The sequence below is a fragment of the Neophocaena asiaeorientalis genome, unplaced genomic scaffold (assembly GCF_003031525.2).
Source record: "Neophocaena asiaeorientalis asiaeorientalis breed wild unplaced genomic scaffold, Neophocaena_asiaeorientalis_V1.1 scaffold246, whole genome shotgun sequence".
NCBI classification, from domain to species: Eukaryota; Metazoa; Chordata; class Mammalia; order Artiodactyla; family Phocoenidae; genus Neophocaena; species Neophocaena asiaeorientalis.
Window position 1 is genome coordinate 1,760,347 of NW_020174551.1, and position 22,244 is coordinate 1,782,590.

The 22,244-nt window shown below is 38.5% G+C and overlaps 1 protein-coding gene across 1 annotated transcript in view; it reads right to left on the reverse strand.

Moving 5' to 3' along the window:
* SATB2 (SATB homeobox 2) overlaps positions 1-22,244 on the reverse strand; it is a 186,940-nt gene that overhangs the window by 46,602 nt on the left and 118,094 nt on the right. Inside the window, exons 8-9 of the mRNA XM_024757394.1 lie at positions 10,979-11,191; positions 6,618-6,773 (exon numbers count right to left, since the gene is read on the reverse strand). Coding sequence (XP_024613162.1) covers positions 6,618-6,773; positions 10,979-11,191 — 369 coding nt within the window. The remainder of the gene's footprint in view (positions 1-6,617; positions 6,774-10,978; positions 11,192-22,244) is intronic.

Sequence of the window (22,244 nt, forward strand, 5' to 3'; positions counted from 1 at the left end):
CAAAATGTGCTCCAAAGAAACCTGCCCAGCAGCAAGGGGCAGCTACTCAGTCAAGGCCACATGCCTCATTTCAGTCTGCCTTACACACTGAAGACAAGACGACAAAAGCAAAAGCATTGCGAGCGAGACTTAGACCACCAGCTCATCACCAATGGCATCATACGGCCAGTTTTTCCTGTCACTTTTTATACCAGAGATTGGGGTAATCAAACATTTACTTCCAATAGCCCGAGCTATCCCAGCCCCAATAAAGCCATCTCCATAAAGAGAGCTTAATAAATAAGGTAACTGTCAAACCACATTTTGTGCAAAGTGGCAAAACCGATCCTTGGGCAATAGTTTCTAAAGGCTAAGAAACAAAATAATGAAACTGAAGATATTTTATAATTCATAAATTTACTCTCCCACATGAAAAGTTGACCTTAAGAAAATTATAGTTTTAACTTGTCTTATTACAGTGTGATCCCAACTAGGATATAAACACGCATGTGCAAACCCACGCTTACACATTAGAAGACTCTAAAAGGTTAATGGCAACTACCTCTGGATTGTGGAATTATGGGTGATTCATGTTTTTGCCTTTACACTTTTCTTCATTTTCTACATTTTTAAAAATGAAGCTGGGGCATGCAGGTGACAGTTCGGGGGTGCGCGGTCTCTTCCTGTCACTTGCCGCCCCACAAATGGCAGGTGGCACTCAGCGTGATGGGCCTCTGCAGTGCTTGCATGGGCCCACAGGCCCCAGAGGGGAGGTGGGCCCCGGGAGGAGCGCAGTAGGGTGGCGTGCGGCTCCATCCCCAGATGCCGCTGCACGTGCAGGGGAGCCAGACCAGACCATTAGCTTGGGACCTGCCTGCGGAAGCCCTAGCTTCACTTTCAGGGGCACAACTCATGGGAGAGGGAGACGCGGGAGGTTCCAGTTGTTCAGGGTTTTGTTTTGTTTCGTTTTTGTTTATTGTAAATGTTTTATATTTGCCGAAACTATAGTCAGCTGAGTCATTTAAAATGTCTTAGGTGAGGGTATAGGGGCTGGGACCCTTGGGCATTGCTGGTAAGGAGGTCAATTGGAATGTAAACACCATCATTTTTAGTATGGAAGGATTAGAAACAATTTACATATCCACCAAAGGAAGAGAGTCAAATAAATCATGGTGCATCCCATTCCATTGAATACTATACAGCAGCTTAAAAGAAGAAGGGGCTCTGTATGCTGATGTGGCAAGATCTTTGAGATTTATAAGAAAAAAGTCAAGCAGAGTCACATGTAAAGTATGCTAGTCATTTGTGCATAGGGACAAAAAAAGTATATACATTTGTGTTTCCAAAGATAGAGGAGAAATGTTAGCAGTGGCTGCCTCTAAGGATGGCTAAGGGGGTGAGGGATGGAGGAAAACTATTCACTGTATACGCTTCTGTTTCTTTTTGAAGCTTGTACAATGAACATATGCTACCTATTCAAAATAAATAACATTAAAGAAGAAAAGAAATGCCTTTGAGAATTAAAAATAAAAAATACAAAATAAAACGAGGATGTTTTACTTAAGTAATCATAAAATAGAAGCTATTTCTTTAAAAAGGAAATATGTACAACTAACTTGTGCCTGGGATATTTTTAAGAAGAGACACAAAAGCAAAGATTAATATAGTAACCCATGATTGAAGGAAAAAATATGTTAGCACATATACTGAATGTGATATAAACTCCAATAGCAAAGAGCGATAAAAGGAAGGAAACAAACCAAATAATATACCAATTATTTTTCTTTATGTACAGCTGTCTGTCTTTATTTTTGCTTATAAAAGGATCTGCCATGAAGACCTGTATATATTTTGTTCTAGTTTATTTATTTATTTATTTATTTAACATCTTCACTGGAGTGTCACTGCTTTACAACGGTTAGTTTCTGCTTTATAACAAAATGAATCAGCTATACACATACATATATCCCCAAATCTCCTCCCTCTTGCGTCTCCCTCCCACCCTCCCTATCCCACCCCTCTAGGTGGTCACAAAGCACTGAGCTGATCTCCCTGTGCTATGTGGCTGCTTCCCACTAGCTAGCTATTTTACATTTGGTAGTGTATATATGTCCATGCCACTCTCTCACTTCATCCCAGCTTCCCCTTCCCCCTCCCCGTGTCCTGAAGTCCATTCTCTATGTCTGAAACACCTGTATATTTTAAATCATTTAGCCTGTTAAGCAAAGTAGATCATCTGTAAGGAGATATTTTACAATAAAGATGAATGTCCGTAAAATCTGAGTTTGTAATCTACATCTAAAGCTTAAGAAGCCTTCTATTTGGGATTATAACTTGTTAAGTCAGTAGGTGAGAACACAGAATTTTTTTTTTTTTTTTGGTGAGACAGTGATAAGGAATAAAGGCCAGTCAGTAAACAAAATCTATTTAATCCTAACGTACGTAAAGCACAGAACACATTGAAATCCAGTCACCATGAAGAACACAGCTTCTATGGAGGAAATGATTTCAGAATTGTATACTGAAGGCCAGAAACTCCTTCTCCCCAGATGCAGTGGGATCACAATTGTGCCTCCCTCCCTCTTCTGTAGTAGAAGTGAGGACCCCCCCCCATTACTGGTCCCAGTGGTAGCTCCTGCAACCTGTGGGCCTGGGAAGGTGTGCGCGGCAGGGAGCAGAACTGGAGGATTGGCAGGGGTCTTTAAATCTTGGTGGAGATGAGGGCATCTCCAACGTCATCTCATCAGAGACCCCTCTGGGTCCATTTATTCCCAGATCACTCCCTTTCTTTTATCCCAGAAGACTCTGGGGTTGGCCCTTTCATTACCACCAACTGAGCTTTACAACCAGGTTGTCTATTTCTCCTTTTTGCAATGTCTCAGATTCTCTCTACCTTCCTAATATAGAAAGTAAGACCCCACACCCGCCAAAGAAAAAAAAAAAAGGAAGAAAGAAAAGAAAAGAAAAAAGAAAGCAAACCCAGGGCCCTTCTAACATTTTTGTTCGTTTTATTTTTTTAATGGGGGCAAGGTAGAACAGGGATTAAAATAAGCCCCTTCCCATTCCTCTACCTACTCTGTCTTCACCCAAACCTAGTAGGAAAAGACAGTCATATATGTAGAGTTGGGTCTTTGGGTATACAAATAACAAAGGAAGTTTCACTCTCTTTCCAAAAGAAAACCAGCCTCGGGTGATCCTCAGCATTCCATGAGCTGAATACTGTGAACTATATAAAAAAGAGAAGAGGGCAGGAGAGAAACCGTGAATTAATGTCTGGGGAAGGGGGCAACTGATGGCCGACCTTGGAGGACTGCAGTGAGGGTGCCCACGGTCACTGTGTTTGCTCCCTACTGGATTTCCACTGCCCAGATCACATTTGATAAGCTGCAGTTGGGGAGGAAAGGGGAAAGTAACCCTACAGAATTTGAGTAAGAGGGACAGGGAGATTACAAGAAGCTATCAAGGGACAAGGAGTTCCCATAGCCACTTAAATTGCATGCTGGGGCACTCATTCCCTGGAGGCCCTTTGTATGTAAGGGCCATACTGAAGGGGTGCAGAAAATGCCATATGCCTTTGCACTATGGCTCCTACTGAGGACTCCCACTCCTAGTTCACAGAGATCAACCATGGACCATGGTACATCCTATCCCATGAAGACCAATAATCTGAACATTCTGCAGAAAGAAAAGGAAAACAGTCTTCAGAACACACACACACACAAACACCTAAAATTGATCCTAAATTGAAAATGAAGCAAAAGTAAAAGGTGAAATGTGCATAAGCATACTTTTCCCTCTTATTTTTACCCCTGCTTTACTTTCTGACTTCTCTCCTATGAAGAAAGGGGCAAGGGTCAGATAGGAGGCACTCAGTGGAATCAGATGATGGACTGGCCTGGCCATGACAAAGGAGCTGAAGCCCAATTAAAGGAACAGGTGGTCTACGACCCTACAAACGCGCCCTGATGTAACCCACCCACTAAGAAAACACACACTTTCCAGTAATACTATTTTCCCCAACAGGACCACAGGCAAAACTGCAAACGTTTGTCACTCTTTCAATTCCTTTTCTGAACCCCTCCTCCAACTGTGCCTGTTCCTTAAACACTTACAGCCCTCAAGGACCATCTTGGCCCACCACCCTTAATCTCTAAAAATGTCCTCCCTTTTTCCTACTCTTCATTCAAAGCGTGCCTAACACACAGGCAGTGTTAGGTATTATTCTTAATATGGTGACAGTAATTCACACCATGCAGTGAATGAGATTTTATGAGGGTTTCCTTTCTATTTTAAAAGACATTTAAAATGGAAGGGGAGGGGTTACTATATATGTTTGAACTGGGCCTCCCAGGCTCCAAACCCACTAGAGTTCACAAGAGTTCCTGTTAAAGGTTCTCCTAATTTCACCTCCAAGAGAATGGAGCGCCCTTGCTCTTCGTCTGCCTTCTCAGCCACTCCATACACATACACACACACACACACACACACACACACCTTATGGATCCACACCAAATACATGTGCAAAGTACCACATCAATTGATTTCACTAAGTATGCTTTTTATCAAGCAAATGCTGTAGTGCTTACAAAGTAGAGTGAATAACTTATGTTAAATTGCCTTTGAAACTGTCAGTTAAGTTCATTTTGCTTGGCAATGCCATTTTTAAAAAACTTAATGCCTGATTTGCAAATCTAGTCAGCTACTTACAAATAAAGTTCCCTATTCATAAATGAGAATGAAATCATTGTCCCAAAGGAAGAAAGAAAAACAAAGCATCTTATCCCCATTTAGGCTCAATCTCATCCCTTAGCATATTAATTCCTAGTACTATGTTTTCCTCCAGATTCGGCAAAAACAGGGCTACTGAGTTCTTCAGGAGGCAACAAAAATTTGGAGAGCTAAGTTTGTCCAACTAGCAAGCACACTTTTCAATCAGCCACCTGAATTACTTGGGGAGGCTGGAGGCATCACCATTTCCAGAAGCAATAGTGCCAAGTCAACAGGAAGATTACAAGCATTCTGAGTCAAGTTCTCAGACTGTGGCCTTCAGATTTTCTTGAAAGCTGCTTATAAAAGGAGGACTGAGTGAAGCTTTGATATTTACGTCAAGTCACAACTAAGGGGCAGGTTTGCAGAATCAATTGTGTAGCTTTATACTTACTGCACATTTACCACATATGTCCTTTATTACACAGTGGAAAACCATTAAATGCACAGTAGTTTTGCCAAGTGGCATTATGCATTTAACAGCTTTATTCGTTTAACAGCTCCAACTCTCATTATATTTTGCCATGTGGTACACGGGATTTTATGCATTTAACAGTTTAAGAAAGCTCTATGGTATTTTCTTTTCATGTATTTCATACTATGGTTGGACATTATATCTTAGCAAACTGTATTTCAATGACTTCATTGTGAGAGAAAGAATAATCTGGAAGAATTACTACATCGAAATTGAAATGGGAAACCAATATTTCAATCCTCTTCGAAATTGCTGGATATTCTACTGCTCTCCCTTTATAACATCTGAAAAATAACTTAAGTCAGGTTACTGCAAAACCACAGGAAAAAAAGGCTATTCCCAAAACCATATAACTAGTATAAATATAGCATCTGACTATCATTTTAAAAACTTAATTTTCATTAAAAACCACCTTGCTTAATACAATATTCAGTAACTTCCTTCCTTTATAGCACACAACAGAAGATTTGTTAGGGAGATGGTGGACCATTTTACCATTTACATATGTAGGGACGAAAACATTTGTCATGCAAGGCCACAGAGGAAATCAAGCTCAGAATCAAAGGACTCTCAAAATTAAGCTTTAACTAACTTTTGTTTCCTCTACCCTGCATTTGGGTAATTGTTCAACCCAGGAATAAATAAGTAGGCGCCTCAACCTAACCCATTCTAGGATAGGGCGGTAGTTGTCCCTTTAAATGAATTGAAACAGAGTAGATCCCATCAACTGTTTCTGCTTTCAGAAATAAAAAACCTAAGCATCTGTCTACCCTTTTCCCTGGAGCATTCCATTCCCCACAATCCCAGCACTCTGAAAAATTGTACTGGATAAGCGTCTATGTTTTTCTGTTAAAGATTTTAGCACTCACTCTGCACTCCCCGATGTGTGTTTTCTCCTGGAAAAACAACTGTATTCTATACATAAAAGAAACACCTGACATTGCAAGGTGTCTCTGGGGCTGAGGAAAAGCAGTTATTATAACAAAGTCATCCATTTCCCCGGTGGGGATAAGAGAGGTGATGAGACCTGGCTAAAACTTGGTCTCAGGAAGATGCTGTTTTGAACACACTAAGTTTTGCTCAAATACCAAAAAGAAAGAAAGAAAGAAAGAAAGGATACATAGCAATATTCAGAATTAGGAGGGAAATTATTCAAGGCTGATTCCTTTTGGAAAAAAATAAAAGAAAAAAAAACTGGGTTTTGACTCAGTCTTCATTTTGAACTCTGATGGGAACAAAAGCAAACCATAGAGCAAAATGCAGAACACGACAGGTTCTCTAGGGATTATTATTACTGTTGTTATTATTATTATAGGAACAGATGTATTTTTATTGGTGGGAGGAGGAGAACGGTCTAATTCCAGCCCTCACTTTTGCTCTTTTAAAAACCACTCACCTGACTTTTATTTGCAGCCACTTTGGCAAACAGGGCTTGAGACACCTTGGCCCTTTTCATCTCCTGTTGGATCTCGTCATAAATGGCAGCTGTGATGTTGACGTTGGCGCCGTCCACCTTAATGGGGAGGTCTGTTGTCGGTGTCGAGGTTTTGGCCTACCAAGAGACCATGAAAATAATAATTTAAAAAGTGCTGCATTCAGCCCAGCCATCTGTGCAGAAATTATCAAAGGATTTCAGTCAGCTGATGCCAAACTGCATTAGCTACAGAGGGACACTTCCTGTCCATTATTCTAATCAGGTTAATTGTGATTGGAAATAATTGCAGTGCATTCCTATAGGACATGCAGAGTCCTGTCAACCTTGTTCTTTCCCTCACAGTAGCTGAGACAGTTCACAGGTACGATGGCTACTCTGGGCACCAAACTCAAGCGATCACCTACCCGCAACAGGAGCACGCAGAACACACACACAGTTACCTTTTTCTTTCTGAAAATAGTACACCTTGGAGGAAGAGCCAATTCTTCCAGAAAAAATGAGTAAATGGGTAGAGGTCTCTAAATAATAAATTATTACTCAATTTAATGCACTCCCCTGAGTCTCTCATTCTTTATTAAAGCTTTACGTATGTCATCCGAGTATGTATGGCTTCCCACCATTATCATCATTATGCTACCCAGACAGTCACCTAATTTCACCTAGGAAATCAGTGGAAATGAAACAAAATTTCATTTCATAAAACGAGGCTTCAGAATGCCTTTGAAGTGCCGTCTTCATTTTCTTAAACTCATATTGTGGTTTTATGTATTCTGCCGTGCTCGTTTTAATTGAATGATTTCCCATCAGTTTCAGAGACAAATGAAGGACAATATAGAAGGTGTCTGTACTTCTTGGGGTTAGGATAACCCTAAAACGCTTGAATCTACTTGATCCAAAAGACTGCAGAGCATTTGCTCTGGTGTGTAAGGGGAGGGTGCTGGGCAGCCTTCTCAGAACCCAGGGCAACAGGACAAAGGGAAAAGTCTGCCCCAACCGTTGCATTCCTGAGCATGGCCGGCTAATTTGGTCTAAAGTGGATTGTCTTCCCTTTTCATCCCCACCCACCCTAGAATCCTAAACCACTATGTTCCCTTTGTGGATGTCCTGAGCTGTTGTTCCCCTGCTGGACTGACAGTATGCTGGATTGACAGTACGCAGGTTTGGAGAAAGACATGGCATGCAGGGTGGACACCATGGGGTCATTCTCAACAGTGTCTTGAAGCCGGAGTTATGTCCTAAGTTTCCAGGAAGGCTTTGATTCCTAAGAGCGCTCAGTGACCTTTGCCATTCTCCTTTGAATTCCCTGTCTCATACTATTTTCTAATTACTGCAAAGTAATAATAAGAATAATTGATGTAGTACTTTTTACGTGCCAGGCACTCCAAAAAGTGCTTTTTGGTTGTTGTTATCACATCTTATTCTTTTAAGAACACAGTGAGTTAGACATTATTATTTTCACTTTACAGATGAAGACAACTGAAAATAAAAGAGGATACTTAACTTGCTAGCAGCAAGTGAAATAACCATGATCTGAACTCAAGTCTCTCAGACTCCAAAGCACAGGCTCAGGAATCACTGCCTCCAAAACCTCCAATTCGTTCTGGTGCTGTTTTTACATGTTTCTTCTTGCCCTCAAGTTTGAGCTATTCCCTCAATAGTCCAATCCTCTCTCATCTTTTTCAAGAAAACTCCCTCTTCTTCTTAAAACTTCTAATTAACGTTCAGTGCTTTTCCTGTTAAGTGCATATTTTAGCATACCATTTCTGCCTTTCTCAATGCAGGTTTCTTATTAGCCTCACTGACTAATCTCACCTGACTGGTCAGATCTTCTCTAGAACACTGAGGGCTAAAGGCAAAGCATTGAAATATATGGTTAGGGGCCCAGCCTTGGAATCAGAATAATTAGAGTTCAAATTCTAGCTCTATCACTCAGCCGTGTGACCTTACACAAGGTATTTAACCCATCTAAACCTCAGTTTCCTCATCTAAAATGTAAACCTCATCTAAACCTCATGTAAAATGAGAACAACAGTGCAAAATGGTGAGGATCCAATTCATGCAAAATGTTTGCAATACCTGATACAATAAGTGCTCAATAAATGATTATTCTTATACTTGTACTGTTGTTTTGTTATTTTTAAGTACATTGAGGAATACTGGCCAATTGAAGGTTATGAGAAGAGGCTCTTGAGGTTGAATTTGAAACTTGAAAAGTCTTCAATTTGTTTTAAACTGATAACAAAGTACTGACGGGGTCTGGAAAATAATCTCCATGGACCTATGCAAGGTTCTGCGTGTGTGTGCCCTGCACTGCTGCCTCCAACTCAAAGGCTGAATCAGTGGGTACCCCTCTGACATTTATTTGCACAATGAAAGCCTTACAGTACTATGGATCTGTGCTACTGAGATAGTTCTGTAAAGAATTTTGGATAAGTAGGTAATCATGAAATATTTTAAAAGTCTTCAGTAACTTTCTCAATGTTTAACCAACAGAAAAAGAAGAATGTTCCATACAATGTAAAAATGTCAGTGCCATGACTGTATTCTCAAAACTATTTTGAGAAAAACATTTTATATTTATTTTCAGAAATCTCAAAACTGTGAAATTAAATGTTCAATTTCCCTGGTATACTTGTCCATAAAGGGCACCTTTAACTAGGAATTTTCTAGACAGGATTTTTTGCTGTTTAAAAAAGCAAAGTCAGGGTCCTGAGTCAGGGTCCTGACCTTAACTGTGTGGTGTTGTAAGTTGGTCTGGCTCTGAAAGCTACCAGGTCTTTGAAAAGATGCCTAAGATATAATCTTGTTGGAAAAATATTACAAACGAGTGGAAAACAAAACACACAGACCTGTGTGATTTTCTAACAAGGAGGAGTGATTTTCTGAGAAGACCTGCCCAATTAAATGGCCATGAAGCATGGCTGGATTCTCCTGTAATGATTTAATGGGCTTCAAAAGTGGCAAAAATGTTGGTGAATTTAATAGAAGTAAATATTAGTGCAAATTAACAACTCGTCCAACTCAATAGCTCAACATGTATGCCCCAAAATTTTAAAAAAATAAAAATAAAGATAAAAAAGCTTGGTTACAGTGGTCCAAAGTAAGCAGTCAAGAGACTTATTTTTGGTTTAACAGTAACTAAAATTCATAATTCACTAAACACTAAAGTCTAAGTATCACAGTTTGGCAGTGCATGATAGAAAATTATCTTCAGTTAAAAAATCTATTGCAGAGTGCAAAATATAAAAAGAGTTAAGATGTGTGAAAAAATGGATATACTTGAAAAAGCTCAAATATTTCTATTAGAAGATTCTGCTTAATCAGTTCCTTAGAACTTAACAGAAAACAAACTCCTAAACCCAAAACTATAGTATCTAAGCAAAAAAAAAAACCTTTATTTTCAAAGTACCCATTTTTCTGATTTGTACAACTGTGTACCTGTTAAATATTTTTTTGAAAACTATCACTCAAGAAGGAACCTGCAACCATGCTAGCAACAGTAAATGGGGTGGCTTTACCATAAATCCGTTGATTAGTAAAAGTTTAGGGGAAGTAGGGAGTAGGCTAAAAATAAGTGGGCTCAGATCTGAATTGGAAATGACTCTTGGCTGACTTGAGACCTTGACCCTTCAGTTAAAATCTTTAAATCACACAACATTACTAGATGTATGCATCTGCAGGAGGACCTGAGAACAGAATGCTTTTAAAGTATGAACAAAGGAGGGATGGAAAGCTGAGTCAGGGTCCTGTGGACATCACTGTAGGAAGGAAAATAATTAAGGCCTACATTTCCACTACCATTTTCTAAGGGATCACTGAACGAGCTCCCAGTCATTCGGATCTAGCCGCTGCATTGGCATGCTTCCATCACACACAGGTTCCTCCCTGATTTTGTCTCTTTCAGATTGCATCAAGCAGAACTCGGACTACGCTAGCTGTCCCCTGCCCCCATCCAAATAAATACACAGTTGAAGGAAAAGCAATGCTTCGCAAACTTAGCTTCAATACAAATCCGCTAGCCCCTTCTTTAATAACCAAACAGCTGTATGTAGACATCTAGTGCTTACCCTTCCACCCACTGCTGCCCTCCTGCCACATGTGGAAGAATGGGACTTTCTTGAAGGGACAGAAATGGCATGGATGATATAGAAAAAGATAACCACTAGCATATGGTCAGAGGTTCATATCTTCTGACCCACATGTTCAGTGGATTAAAAAGTCTTGGAATTATGTCTCTTCGTTTTTGAGGGAAAACACAGTAGCAGTGAAGGCAAGATATCTCCAAGGCTAGGAGTGAAAAGTCAGTGGAGCGAATATCTCACCTGAGGGGTTCGGGAGGAGCTGGGACTGCTGGAGGCCGATGAGACCATGCTCACATTGGGGTTCATGCTCCGCTCTCTCTCATCCTGGTATATGCGGTCCCGCTCCACTTCCGGCAGATTGAGGAAATTCTGCATAGCCCTCAGGTTTACTAAAAGAGACTGAGATGCTGTCCGAGGGTCTTCTTCCTTACGCAGAATCTCAGACAACAATCCCTGATTAAATGGAAAAAAAAAAAAACAAAGTAGGCCAAGTTATATCTGCAGGTATGCATGTGTGGTTTCCGTATTGCGCCCCTCTTCCCCTTTATCTGTTTGGTGTAACCAGCTGGCTGTGATGTCAAGAGCCTCAGTCTAATTCCTGCGGGTTCCCCAGCAGGAAGATTTGGTGGGAACGTGCTTGCTCTCTGGGGGCTGTGCCTTATTTGGGAACATTCTATTCTGACACTTTATCATCACTGTAATAGTCATCAGTGTACAGAGATGCCAGCTAGCAAGGTAGGCGCTCGGAAGAATTGTGAAACTGCGATTACCACCAGGTGCCTCCTGCAAGTATTTCAGGAACTGTTAGAACTCTCTCTGCTTGAAACTGGGAACACTTGGCAGTCCTGCTCAGCTTTACAAATCTGCCAAGTTTGGTAAATTTAGTTCCGACATTTAAACAGCATGGGAGATTTACATCGACTTAAAAAAAAAAGTTTGGCTGAATTTCTGTGTGACCGGACACTGTTTTCAATATAGATGTTTCTTATGGCAAGAAGAAGAAAAAAAAAAAAGACACAAAGCAAATGGCTATAACTTGGCCTCTATTAACTTCCCAATCCACACACATAATAGGTTTCCTTGCATATGTACCAGAGGGCACCCAAACCTTTCTTTGAGATGCCCTCATGGGGACGCTCCAAGCCCACCATTAAAGCAACGGAAGTATAGTCACATCCGGTAACAGGCCACAGCGCACTTCAGAGAATGCCATGATAGGCTCAGATACTTTCTGACTGTGTGACCCATCCAAATAGAATGCTTTACATAAAAAAAACTGGTGTTTTCATGTGCTGCCCTGCTGACAGAGAATTCACAAAGAAAAGAAAAATGTTGACAAGTCTAAAGAAAAGTAGTACAGACGCAAAAAAAAGGCTAAGAGACCTGAGTTAGAACACTGCAGTACTTGGGGCAAAAGCAGATCCATTTCCATTCTGCACACTTGTTGGACTATCACACAGAGGCACCACTTTACATTCCCAGCTAACATCCCTTCTCAGGGCAGTATGAGATCAGGGCCTAGGATTATCCCCAGAAAAAGCTAAGATGTTAACCTCTGTATCTTACAACAGATGGGGATAACCCCAAATCGTAAAAGTAGATGCCAAAGGCATTTCCACTTAGGGGATATTAATGCAAAGAAACACTATCAGATTTGTAATAGATGGCTAAATAGGCTGTCTTTGGCCAATAGGCCAAAAAGGCATTGGATACCAAAGAAATATACCATCTCTAGTTGGCCAAAAATCCTCAGGGTAAGGTAGGCGGTTTTAAAAAATAATGCATTATAATATAGTGAAGCAAATGTTGCTTACAGGAATGTGTATCACACTGTTATCAGCTTCCGGGAGTAATCACCACTCAAAACATCATGTAAGACAATTTTACTACAAGGAACCTACAAGAGGCATGCCATCTGATACCTCTTGCCAGTTTGGTTGTCATTACTTTGATTAGAGAAGTCTTTCCAAGTGAGACTATAATATGCCATACAATGAAGCCAAAAAAAAATGTTAACAAGTGTGTGTCTGTGTGCCCAAGGAAAGGTCAAAGTAGGGCATGTATATAAAACTACCCTACTGCTGAAATGATTCTAAGAAAATCTTGATTTCTTGTCATGCTTTCAGAAAGAAGCAACAAGTGAGACACTTGTCTTCCAGAAAATGTTATACAATCTAAGTATTAATTTTCTTTCTGAAATTAAAAGTCAGCTCTGCCTCAAGTTATCCTACTTTCCACTTGGACTAAGCAACCTGAAATATTAATAACAAATTTGTTTCTAAGACAAAATTCTCCAAATTAATGTGTGCAGAAGCAAGAGGGATGTGAATTTAAAATCAATACCAATTTCCTATATATATGATGGAATACTACACAGCCATAAAAAAGAATGAAATAATGCCATTTGCAGCAACATGGATAGACCTAGAGATTGTCATACTAAGTGAAGTAAGTCTGACAGAGAAAGACAAACACCATATGATATCACTTATATGTAGAATCTAAAATATGATACAAATGAACTTATTCACAAAACAGAAACAGACTCACAGACATAGAAAACAAACTTATGGTTATCAAAGGGGAAAGGGCAGGGGAGGAAGTTTGGGATTAGCAGATACAAACTACTATATATAAAACAAATAAACAACAAGGTCCTACTGTACAGCACAGGGAACTATATTCAATAGCTTGTAATAAACCATAATGGAAAAGAATATGAAAAAGAATATATATATATATCTGAATCATTTTGCTGTATACCAGAAACTAACATGACATTGTAAATCAACTATACTTCAACAAAATTAAAAAATTAAAATTAAATAAAAAATTAAAGCATAAAAGACGATCAATACCAATTTCCATTACTAATAAGATACTAAGATTGATATTTTCTGAGCTTTCTTTAACAATGAACTTTGCACATGAAGGACAAGTTGGTACCACTCTCCTTCTCTCTGTCTTTTTCTCTCTCTCATAAGTAACTTTAGCATTTTACTAAATGTCAGACTACCAAATTTGGAAAAGTTTTAGGATCTACATGGATATATTCTTTATGCTGGTTATATGATTATACTTAAGATCTCTCAAAGGCAAAGTCTGTAAACTCTTTCTTCCGTGAAATTATTTACACAAATCGTGGAGGACACTATGGCAAAAATTCCGTACAAAATATTGAAAAAACAAAAAATATTGTTCTAATGGACGAAGTTCAAAATTGTAAGTCTGTTTATTCCTAATCAATAGAAAACAAAATCACTCCTAAGGATAGAGTTCTTTTATTTATTTTTTGTTCAGCTTGGTTTACCTTTTTTTCCCACATTGAAATTGTGGAGTTCCTTCCCCTGCATTTTTTACATGTTGGACAACCTTACAGGGAAATGAATCCATCTCTAAGAAAAATCAAGACAAAGCATCCTTGTAAATGACTGCTCATGAGCATCACTTCTGAAGTGAATGAGACACAATATTTGTATTTTAAGGGGTTGGTGGACTATACTGTTGCCTCTGTTTTATTCGCCTAATTGAAGATAAAGTCTCAAACCAACAAGGTGGCCACTGCTGCCCTGGAGAACGAGAACACTGTTCTAAAGTATTTACTTAAAGTCTCATCTGTGTAACCCTGGTCCCAAAGCAGATTCTTTTTACCTCAGACATTTTCAATAACAAGTGGCTAACTGGTGGGCACAAGAAGAGTTTTAGTTGTTTTGTTGAGCCTTCTTCATTTTGGTTATGTGCTTTTAACGACTTAAGCAGGGATTTTTAAAAACATAGTCAAAATTCTGCGGGCACATAAATGTAAAGCACGTTTTATTTAGTTTAAAATCATCATAGGGGAAACAGATCGGAAGAAAATGTACGGCATAACTTAAGTATACCACAAATCACCCCATCTAATTATCAAGATAAATAAATGTTTATCATGTTGAAACTGTCTTGAATAGAACATAAATTAATAATTTATCTTGCATAACTATTTCTAAAGCCCTTGCTACTATGTTGTCTGGCATTTAATTATCAACCAGCCAGGCAGGAGGTGTCACTTGGACATTCCCATTATGCAGCCGGAGATATAGAGAACCTGGCATGGCACCTGGGCACTGAAAAAAAGATGTACTTTTATGAAAAGAAAGGTCATGAATATTGAGAATGTGAAAATTGAGGGAAATTAATAAATTAACCAGGATATCGCTTATTAAAATTTCATATCAGTAATCTTATTAAAACATATTGCAAGTATTCAGTAAAGTGGTCATTAAGTGTTTTCCTCATCATAGGCAACAGAGCCTTCTCAAGGGAGAGATTATAAACAATTCTCTCCATGGTGTTAGCTGAGGTTGTGTAAGACCAGGAAACGTGTTGACTGAAAAGGAGTAGAACAAACCTCTGCACAGGGTAGAAAGGCACCTTCTACCAGAGTTCTCGGGTTACAGGTCACTGAAAAAAGAAGGGAGTTGGGCAAAAAGAGCCTCAAATTGGCCTTCTCCCTAGTCTTTTAATGGAGGATTCTGTAAGCTCCACATTATTTCCAGCACCAGCAAAGAATACGTGAGGTTGGCAGAAAACTTCAATAAAAGCAAAATAATTCAAAGCACAAAACAAGAGATAATATAATGCCATCTAGCTTCATTGCTAATACAGGCTATCTCTACAGACAAAACAAAGAACTGGGGCTGGGAATTCCCTGGTGGTCCAGGGGCAAGGACTTGACTCTTTCACTGCTGAGGGTACAGGTTCAAGCCCTGATGGGGGAACTAAGATCCCACAAGCCACGTGATGTGGCAAAAAAAAAAAAGAACTAGGGCTAATTTTTTAAATAAAAAATTGCTATGCTTATTATTACTAGTATTTTAATAATATTTGTGACACCTTAAATGACCTTAGAGTTTCTGAATCTGCAATTTCTGTTGAAGAGCTTTCTTATTTGAAGAGCTTTCCTTTTTATTATGATTTTCATATTCCTTCAACAATTTATATAGTTTGCTCCAAATCGTTAGTGTGCAAAATACATGCTGATACTCAGAAATATTTGGGAAACATTACCATGACTGGCTCTATAAAATTTACTTCCAAGTTTCTGCACTAGCCCTTGAGGCTTCGTCTGGGACGGGTGAGAAACTGCCTTTGACGGGCCCTTAAATCCTCTTAAATCCTTTAAGAGAACAAGAAGAGAACCCAAGCCTGGGCCAGGTTTTAGGAATCTGAGCTGAGCCCATCAGACCTCCCAGGTCACTCCAGGGGAGGTCACTGAAGATCATTACTGACTAGATTTTAACAGATATCTCTTCTTCATACTTCCTAGACATTTGTAATTCTCTACGATTAGGTTATATCTCCCACTGATTATCTAGAGAACCCCCAAATTCAATACGCCTATTGCCAAAATATGACAGATCAGTCTAGTAATTCACTCCCTATTTACAACTTGGTTCAAAGCTCATAAAAGAATGGAAAGATTAATAAGACATAGATTCTGCTGCCAAGGAGTTTACTACACAATGGTTTACAGAAGCACAATGTGAAAGGTAAGTGTCATAAATTTCAGACAGAACTAGTACCATCTCAGTTCAAAAGAGGGTGAAAGTACGGCCATCGCAAGACTCAGGGAAAACGTTTTGGAAGAGGTGGTATTTAACTTGGCGGGGATTCAAAATGTATATAATGCATAGACATAGAGATAGTGATGAGACCAGGCAAAGGGAGAGGGCAAATGAGGGATTGGATAGTATTAGAACACTTGAAGAAAAAGAAAGAGCATGACTAATCCAGAATACCAAGAGAAGTTTCTGTTTCCTTAAAAGCTTAAAAAAAAAAAAAGTGCAAAAACTGATAAAGTGGTAGAAGACTTTCTGAAGTGAAAATAATATAGCCCACATTAATATAATTCAGAACTACTGGAGTATACACAAACTAACCAGCAAACACTACCCCCAAAATGAAGTGATATTAATCTGTTCAGCCTTTTTGTCACCTGCAACAAATTAGGCTTTCAATATGCAAAACATCTTCCTTCCAGGAAAACAAATGATCATGATTCCATTTAATTGTAATTTAATGAGGCATAATTTACTTTTTAAAGTGATATACACCAGGTGTGTATTGAAAAAACTGGCCCAGCCAAACCCCAGTGCTATGCTTTGGAAAAAGCCTCAAACTAGCCGGAGACTACTTTCATTTCTGTAAATTATATTTCTGTTCACATATTTATTCTAACATAAACTTTTGAAGTTAACCTCCGAAATACTCATATATCATATAACATACATAGCATATCATAGTTTGAAAGTGTTAGGTTACAACCCAAAGATAGATATTAGAATGTCATATAAATCCCAAAGAAAGCTTATATGTACTACTGATTGCAATGCCAAAGGGAAAAATATATGCTTGCCACTTCTACAGAATCATTTGGACTGGTTATTTTAGAGAAAATTAGCTCTATTCCTTTATAATGTATTTTAATTATTAATTGTTGGATGTATCAATAATAAAGTATATAAGCTTTTAAAATGAAGGTCCTTTTCAGAAATCAAGTTACATCTCTTTAAGGGTGTATGGGTTGAAACATATTTACTTTGTAGTAGTGGGTCTGAAAATATATTTTAGTTCATCATTTGCTTAAAACAAATGATGTCCTAACCAATCAAGTTTCAAAGGCACATATACCCCCATTTTACAGATTAAAATTACAGAGGGTCAGAGGTGGAAGAGGCCCTGGCACCCATATGGGCTAACCCCACATCGTGCCACTGAGCATGACCTGTCTATCACATAGTTCCCGCTGAAGGTACTCTTCACGTTTCACCACCCCTTTTCCATGCTTATTGGTTAGCCTTAACTTCATACAATTCTGAAATGTCTGGTTCCAGCTGACGCGAGAGCCAAAAAGTGGTATCCTCTGATGAAAACCAGGTGATACCAAATTCCTAGCCTAATTGTACAAAGTGAACTCTTCAGTTTCAGTGGTTAATGCACAGTTAGTTGAAGCTGGGAACCGAGCTCTTGGCTGAACAGAGTATTGACATCCTACCACCTGAAAGCTGACCTAACGAAATCAGTTCTCTCCTAACCTCCAGTCTCATTTCCTTCTAGACGTTCCTGAGAGGCATGTTCTCCTCTGCTCACAAATATAAACAGGTTTCCCTGGGTCCCATATTCATAATCTACAACCCCACTACAAAGCCGACTACTGAAATTCATTTGTGTTATGCTAAAAAATACTCACCTCCCCCATCACCCCCTAGAGTACTGCTCAGCCATGAAGCCAGAGTACTTAGTCTGATTTGAATAAAAGGTATACACGGCACAACAATGACAATTTGATTTTTATTATTAAAAATGATGTGTTAAATCCTCAAAGAAAATGTTGTTATTGCATTAGTTTAATAAACACCTCTCTTTTACTATAATATTTCTTTATTAGAAAAGACAGCCTATGCATATAGCACTTTTGTACCATGGGGGTAGATAGAATTGAGCATCTAAAGGGAATTAATGTACTCTGCAAATATAAATGCATATACAAAAGTAACATTTGCAGACAAGTGTTGCTGTAGAGATGTATTCTGTAATGCACTAAAAGACTATGTATATATCTGTATATGTATATACACTGCAGTTGGCAATACTTTCTCCCTCCTTTGAAGGGAGATGGCACTAGTTCTATTTCACATTTATGACACTTATCATCTTTACATTGTGTAACTATAAAACCTCTTTCTCCCATCATATAGTAAACACCTTGGGAGGAGAATCTGTACATTTTGTACTTAGTGGTTAGTTGGGGATATACAGGAATATAGAGCCCTAAGGAAACATCAAATGCATATTTCTCATTTTTCTGGAAGTGGGAGTCCCATCTTTGCTAAACAGTCAGCAGCAGGCCCTGATGGACCATATGTTAAAAGCCTAACTCACAATAACTCAAGATCTTCTCATACAACCTATTGAAAATGGTAAGATAATAAATACTGAAAATTTTGTGCCATGCAAACTCCACTTTAGAACAAATATTCCATGCACCCCAAACCTACAATTTATTAAATGAAACACTTCCCTCACAGACAGGTTTCTTTCTAGTATAAATAAAACTTCGCTTGTGCCATCTGACACATCAGAATACTGTAAGCATGCAAAACAAAGTTAGTAGATGCAACAGAGCATTCTTGAAAACAAAGCAGTCTGTGCTTTCTTAACTGCAATCCCCTTGTCCAAGCCACACCTGAGCATGTACCATGGAGGAACTTAGCCAAACCCAGATTCCTGGCAACTTTACTACTTTTTACCTACCTAATCTATACAACGATAGATGCAATTAAATAAAGAGTCCTGTCTCATTTTCTTCCTTCCCTCCTTATCTCTAGGAAGTCTTAGGTACTGGAATGGGGGATGGTACACAATCTAAGTCAATATTTTCTAAACACATTAGCACCAAAAGGCAAAAGCAAGTACAGAACGGAACAGGTTCCTTTTGGAAACATTTACCAGTGGTGTTCTCAGCTCTGGGCACATACATGGTTTCTACTAACACCTCAAGTACCTGGCACCATGACTATTGAATTCACAAAGTGCTGGGCCCTGGTTATTCCTAGTTTCCATGAGTATTCTGTGAAACAACTGCTGGCAAACTTCCAAAATATTTACTAGCTTTGGCTACTTTGTCAAAACATTGGCAAAAATAGTACTTTCAAAAACAAAACAAAAACATACATTTATTGCATATTTATATCTCAAATGTATCAAATACATTCAGATATAAGAAGAAAAGCAGTCTATTAACATATGAGTTGACTCTGTCCTGAAATAATTATAAAACATTATTTTTTCTTGCTGAACATTTTCTGCCTTAGCTTCAATCACCTCCAGGGTCAAAAGCATCTGTTCTTACACAGTACATGCAACACATTACATATTATCATACCACAGTGGGATTACTGGTTTAAAAGTCTGTTTATTCCTCATACCTCCTTGAAGGAGGGACTGTGTCTTTCTGCTCTATGATAACAGAAATGATTGAGAAAAAAGGGGATATGAGTATGAGTTCTGAAGTTAGAATTGCTGGGTTCAAAACTGGGCTTCAACTGGACAAGGATTAATTAATCTCCTTATGGCACAGTTTCCTCACCTGTAAAATTGAGATAATAATTGCACTTCCCTCATAGGATTCCCTAGAGAGCTTACAACTGTACCCTATATGTGTTAAATGTTCAATAACCGTTAGCCCTCATTATAACCCCAGCATAGTCTCTGAATGCTTAATAATTACTTGTTAAATGAATGGATAAAGACAGAACTAACATCAAAGTACATTTCTTATTCTAAATTTGCAACTTCAAATATTCAAGGCCCTCCACTTATATTTTGCTAGATGTTTTCCCATACAGAACACAGAAAATATTTTTTAAAAAATTTTTAGGAAGAAGAATAATTAAAATTATTTGGGATAGAGGAGAATGTAAAAAAAGTTTAATAAATTATCTAAAGTGAAATGAGCATATGGACATTCAGGACAGCACTAAACTAAGATATTCATTTATACTTCAAGGAAGTAAAACCACTTTCCTTTCTTAAGTAACTTTTAAAATCAGCCTTAATCTGCATCATTGTTGAAGCATGGGTCACAATTATTAGTGGATGATAAAATTAATTTAGCATACCATAACTAGTTTTTATAACAAAATGCAATTAAATAGATTAAAAATTACCACAGTGCTTCATACATGTATTGTTTCATGAAGGCTTTTTTTTCTTTCATGAATATACAGATAGATAAAGATATAGTTGGAAATGAGATAGAACTCAAAACAGACAGACATACATATGTGAACAAATGTGTGAGTGTGTGTTTGTGTACTAGCTCATGATGTAAAAATTATTTCTTACTGGGTGTTGTAGTCAGAAAATTTGAAAGTAAATACTGTTGTCTACAGGAATAATTTTAGGCACAAAACTGGCAGATAGAATTTAAACAACCTTGTAATTTCCAATTGACTTCAAAGTGATTCAGTTATATTTTTCACACAGAATTTTTGGCCTTTAAACTTAATTCACTTTATTTGAACAAACATGCACTTAACCCCAGGCCAAATGGTCATCATTTCAATCAATGGCCAAAAAAGGAACCATTTATGTATTTTTTAAAGTTACTTTGAATAAGCAAAGGTGAAAAGCATATAAATAATGGAATCTAAAGCTAGTGTTTCCTTATATTTCTTCCATAAAAATTCTACTTTAATTATAAACATCACCCAGGACTTGGAGAAACTAGATAAATAATAAAACTAGGCTTTCCACTAAAAGTGCAGGTCTCTGTTGAGACATGCTCACTAGAAGTGAAATACCTTATTTAGGACAGAGACCCCCTCATCTGTGTGAAACGAGTCAATCACTCCTTGTTAGAGAATAGTGACAAAAACTTATAAAACCATCATCAAAAGGCAGTCTTTTTGAGTAAAGTAGAAAAACCTGAATTTTCTATAATAGTTCAGCAACTAATTTTTTTTTTTGGCCGGTACGCGGGCCTCTCACTGTTGTGGCCTCTCCCGTGGCGGAGCACAGGCTCCGGATGCGCAGGCTCAGCGGCCATGGCTCACGGGCCTAGCCGCCCCGCGGCATGTAGGATCCTCCCGGACTAGGGCACGAACCCATGTCCCCTGCATCGGCAGGCGGACTCTCAACCACTGCACCACCAGGGAAGCCCAGCAGCAACTAATTTTTAAGGACTTTGCACACTGATCAGGGATGAAAGGAATAGATAGAAGAGTGTGCTGTCATATTTCTTTCCTCTGATTCTTTGGTACAAGTTTTGTGAAGGACGGGGAAAAAGGAGTCTTCATATTTTCTTTTACGTAAAATGCTCTATTTCAATTAGATTTAGAAATGGGAATAGGGGTGGTATACGTTTGACAGCTACTGAATCAACATTCTCTTTACCCAGAGCACAAACAGAGACAGCATCTCCCCCACGCTTTTTGGCTGAAATTGCCTAAAAAGTGCTAATTATAGTCTTTATATGTAAGGAGGACTAAATTGAGACCACTATCTAGAGGGCCATCCTTAAGTCACTGAATAACTTGGAGACACTGCTATCCTAGGAGATATTAATATTACTACAATCTTTAAATCTATGAATTCAAGCCAGTGATTCTGAAATGAAAGAGTACCTATTTTATGAAGCTTGCAGGGCCATCTTTTCCTACTTTATTAATTTAATGCTGAAATCAAAAGAGGGTATGTTATTTGCTTCAAAACCCAATAACATGTTCATGCCTGATCTGCAGCATTTCATATTTACAGCCCATCTTTCAGCTGGAGGACTTCCTTTTTCTCACAGGTTTCCTTGTCATTTTATAACCAGCTTACTGGACCATGGAGTTAAGACCCCTGGATTTACATTGTATTCTATTCCTGTATGACTTGCTGAGTGCCTATATCTCTAACTGGATATTGAGAAGTAATGACTTGAGACCAGAGGTCAGCTGAGAAAGAATTCTAAATATCTTGG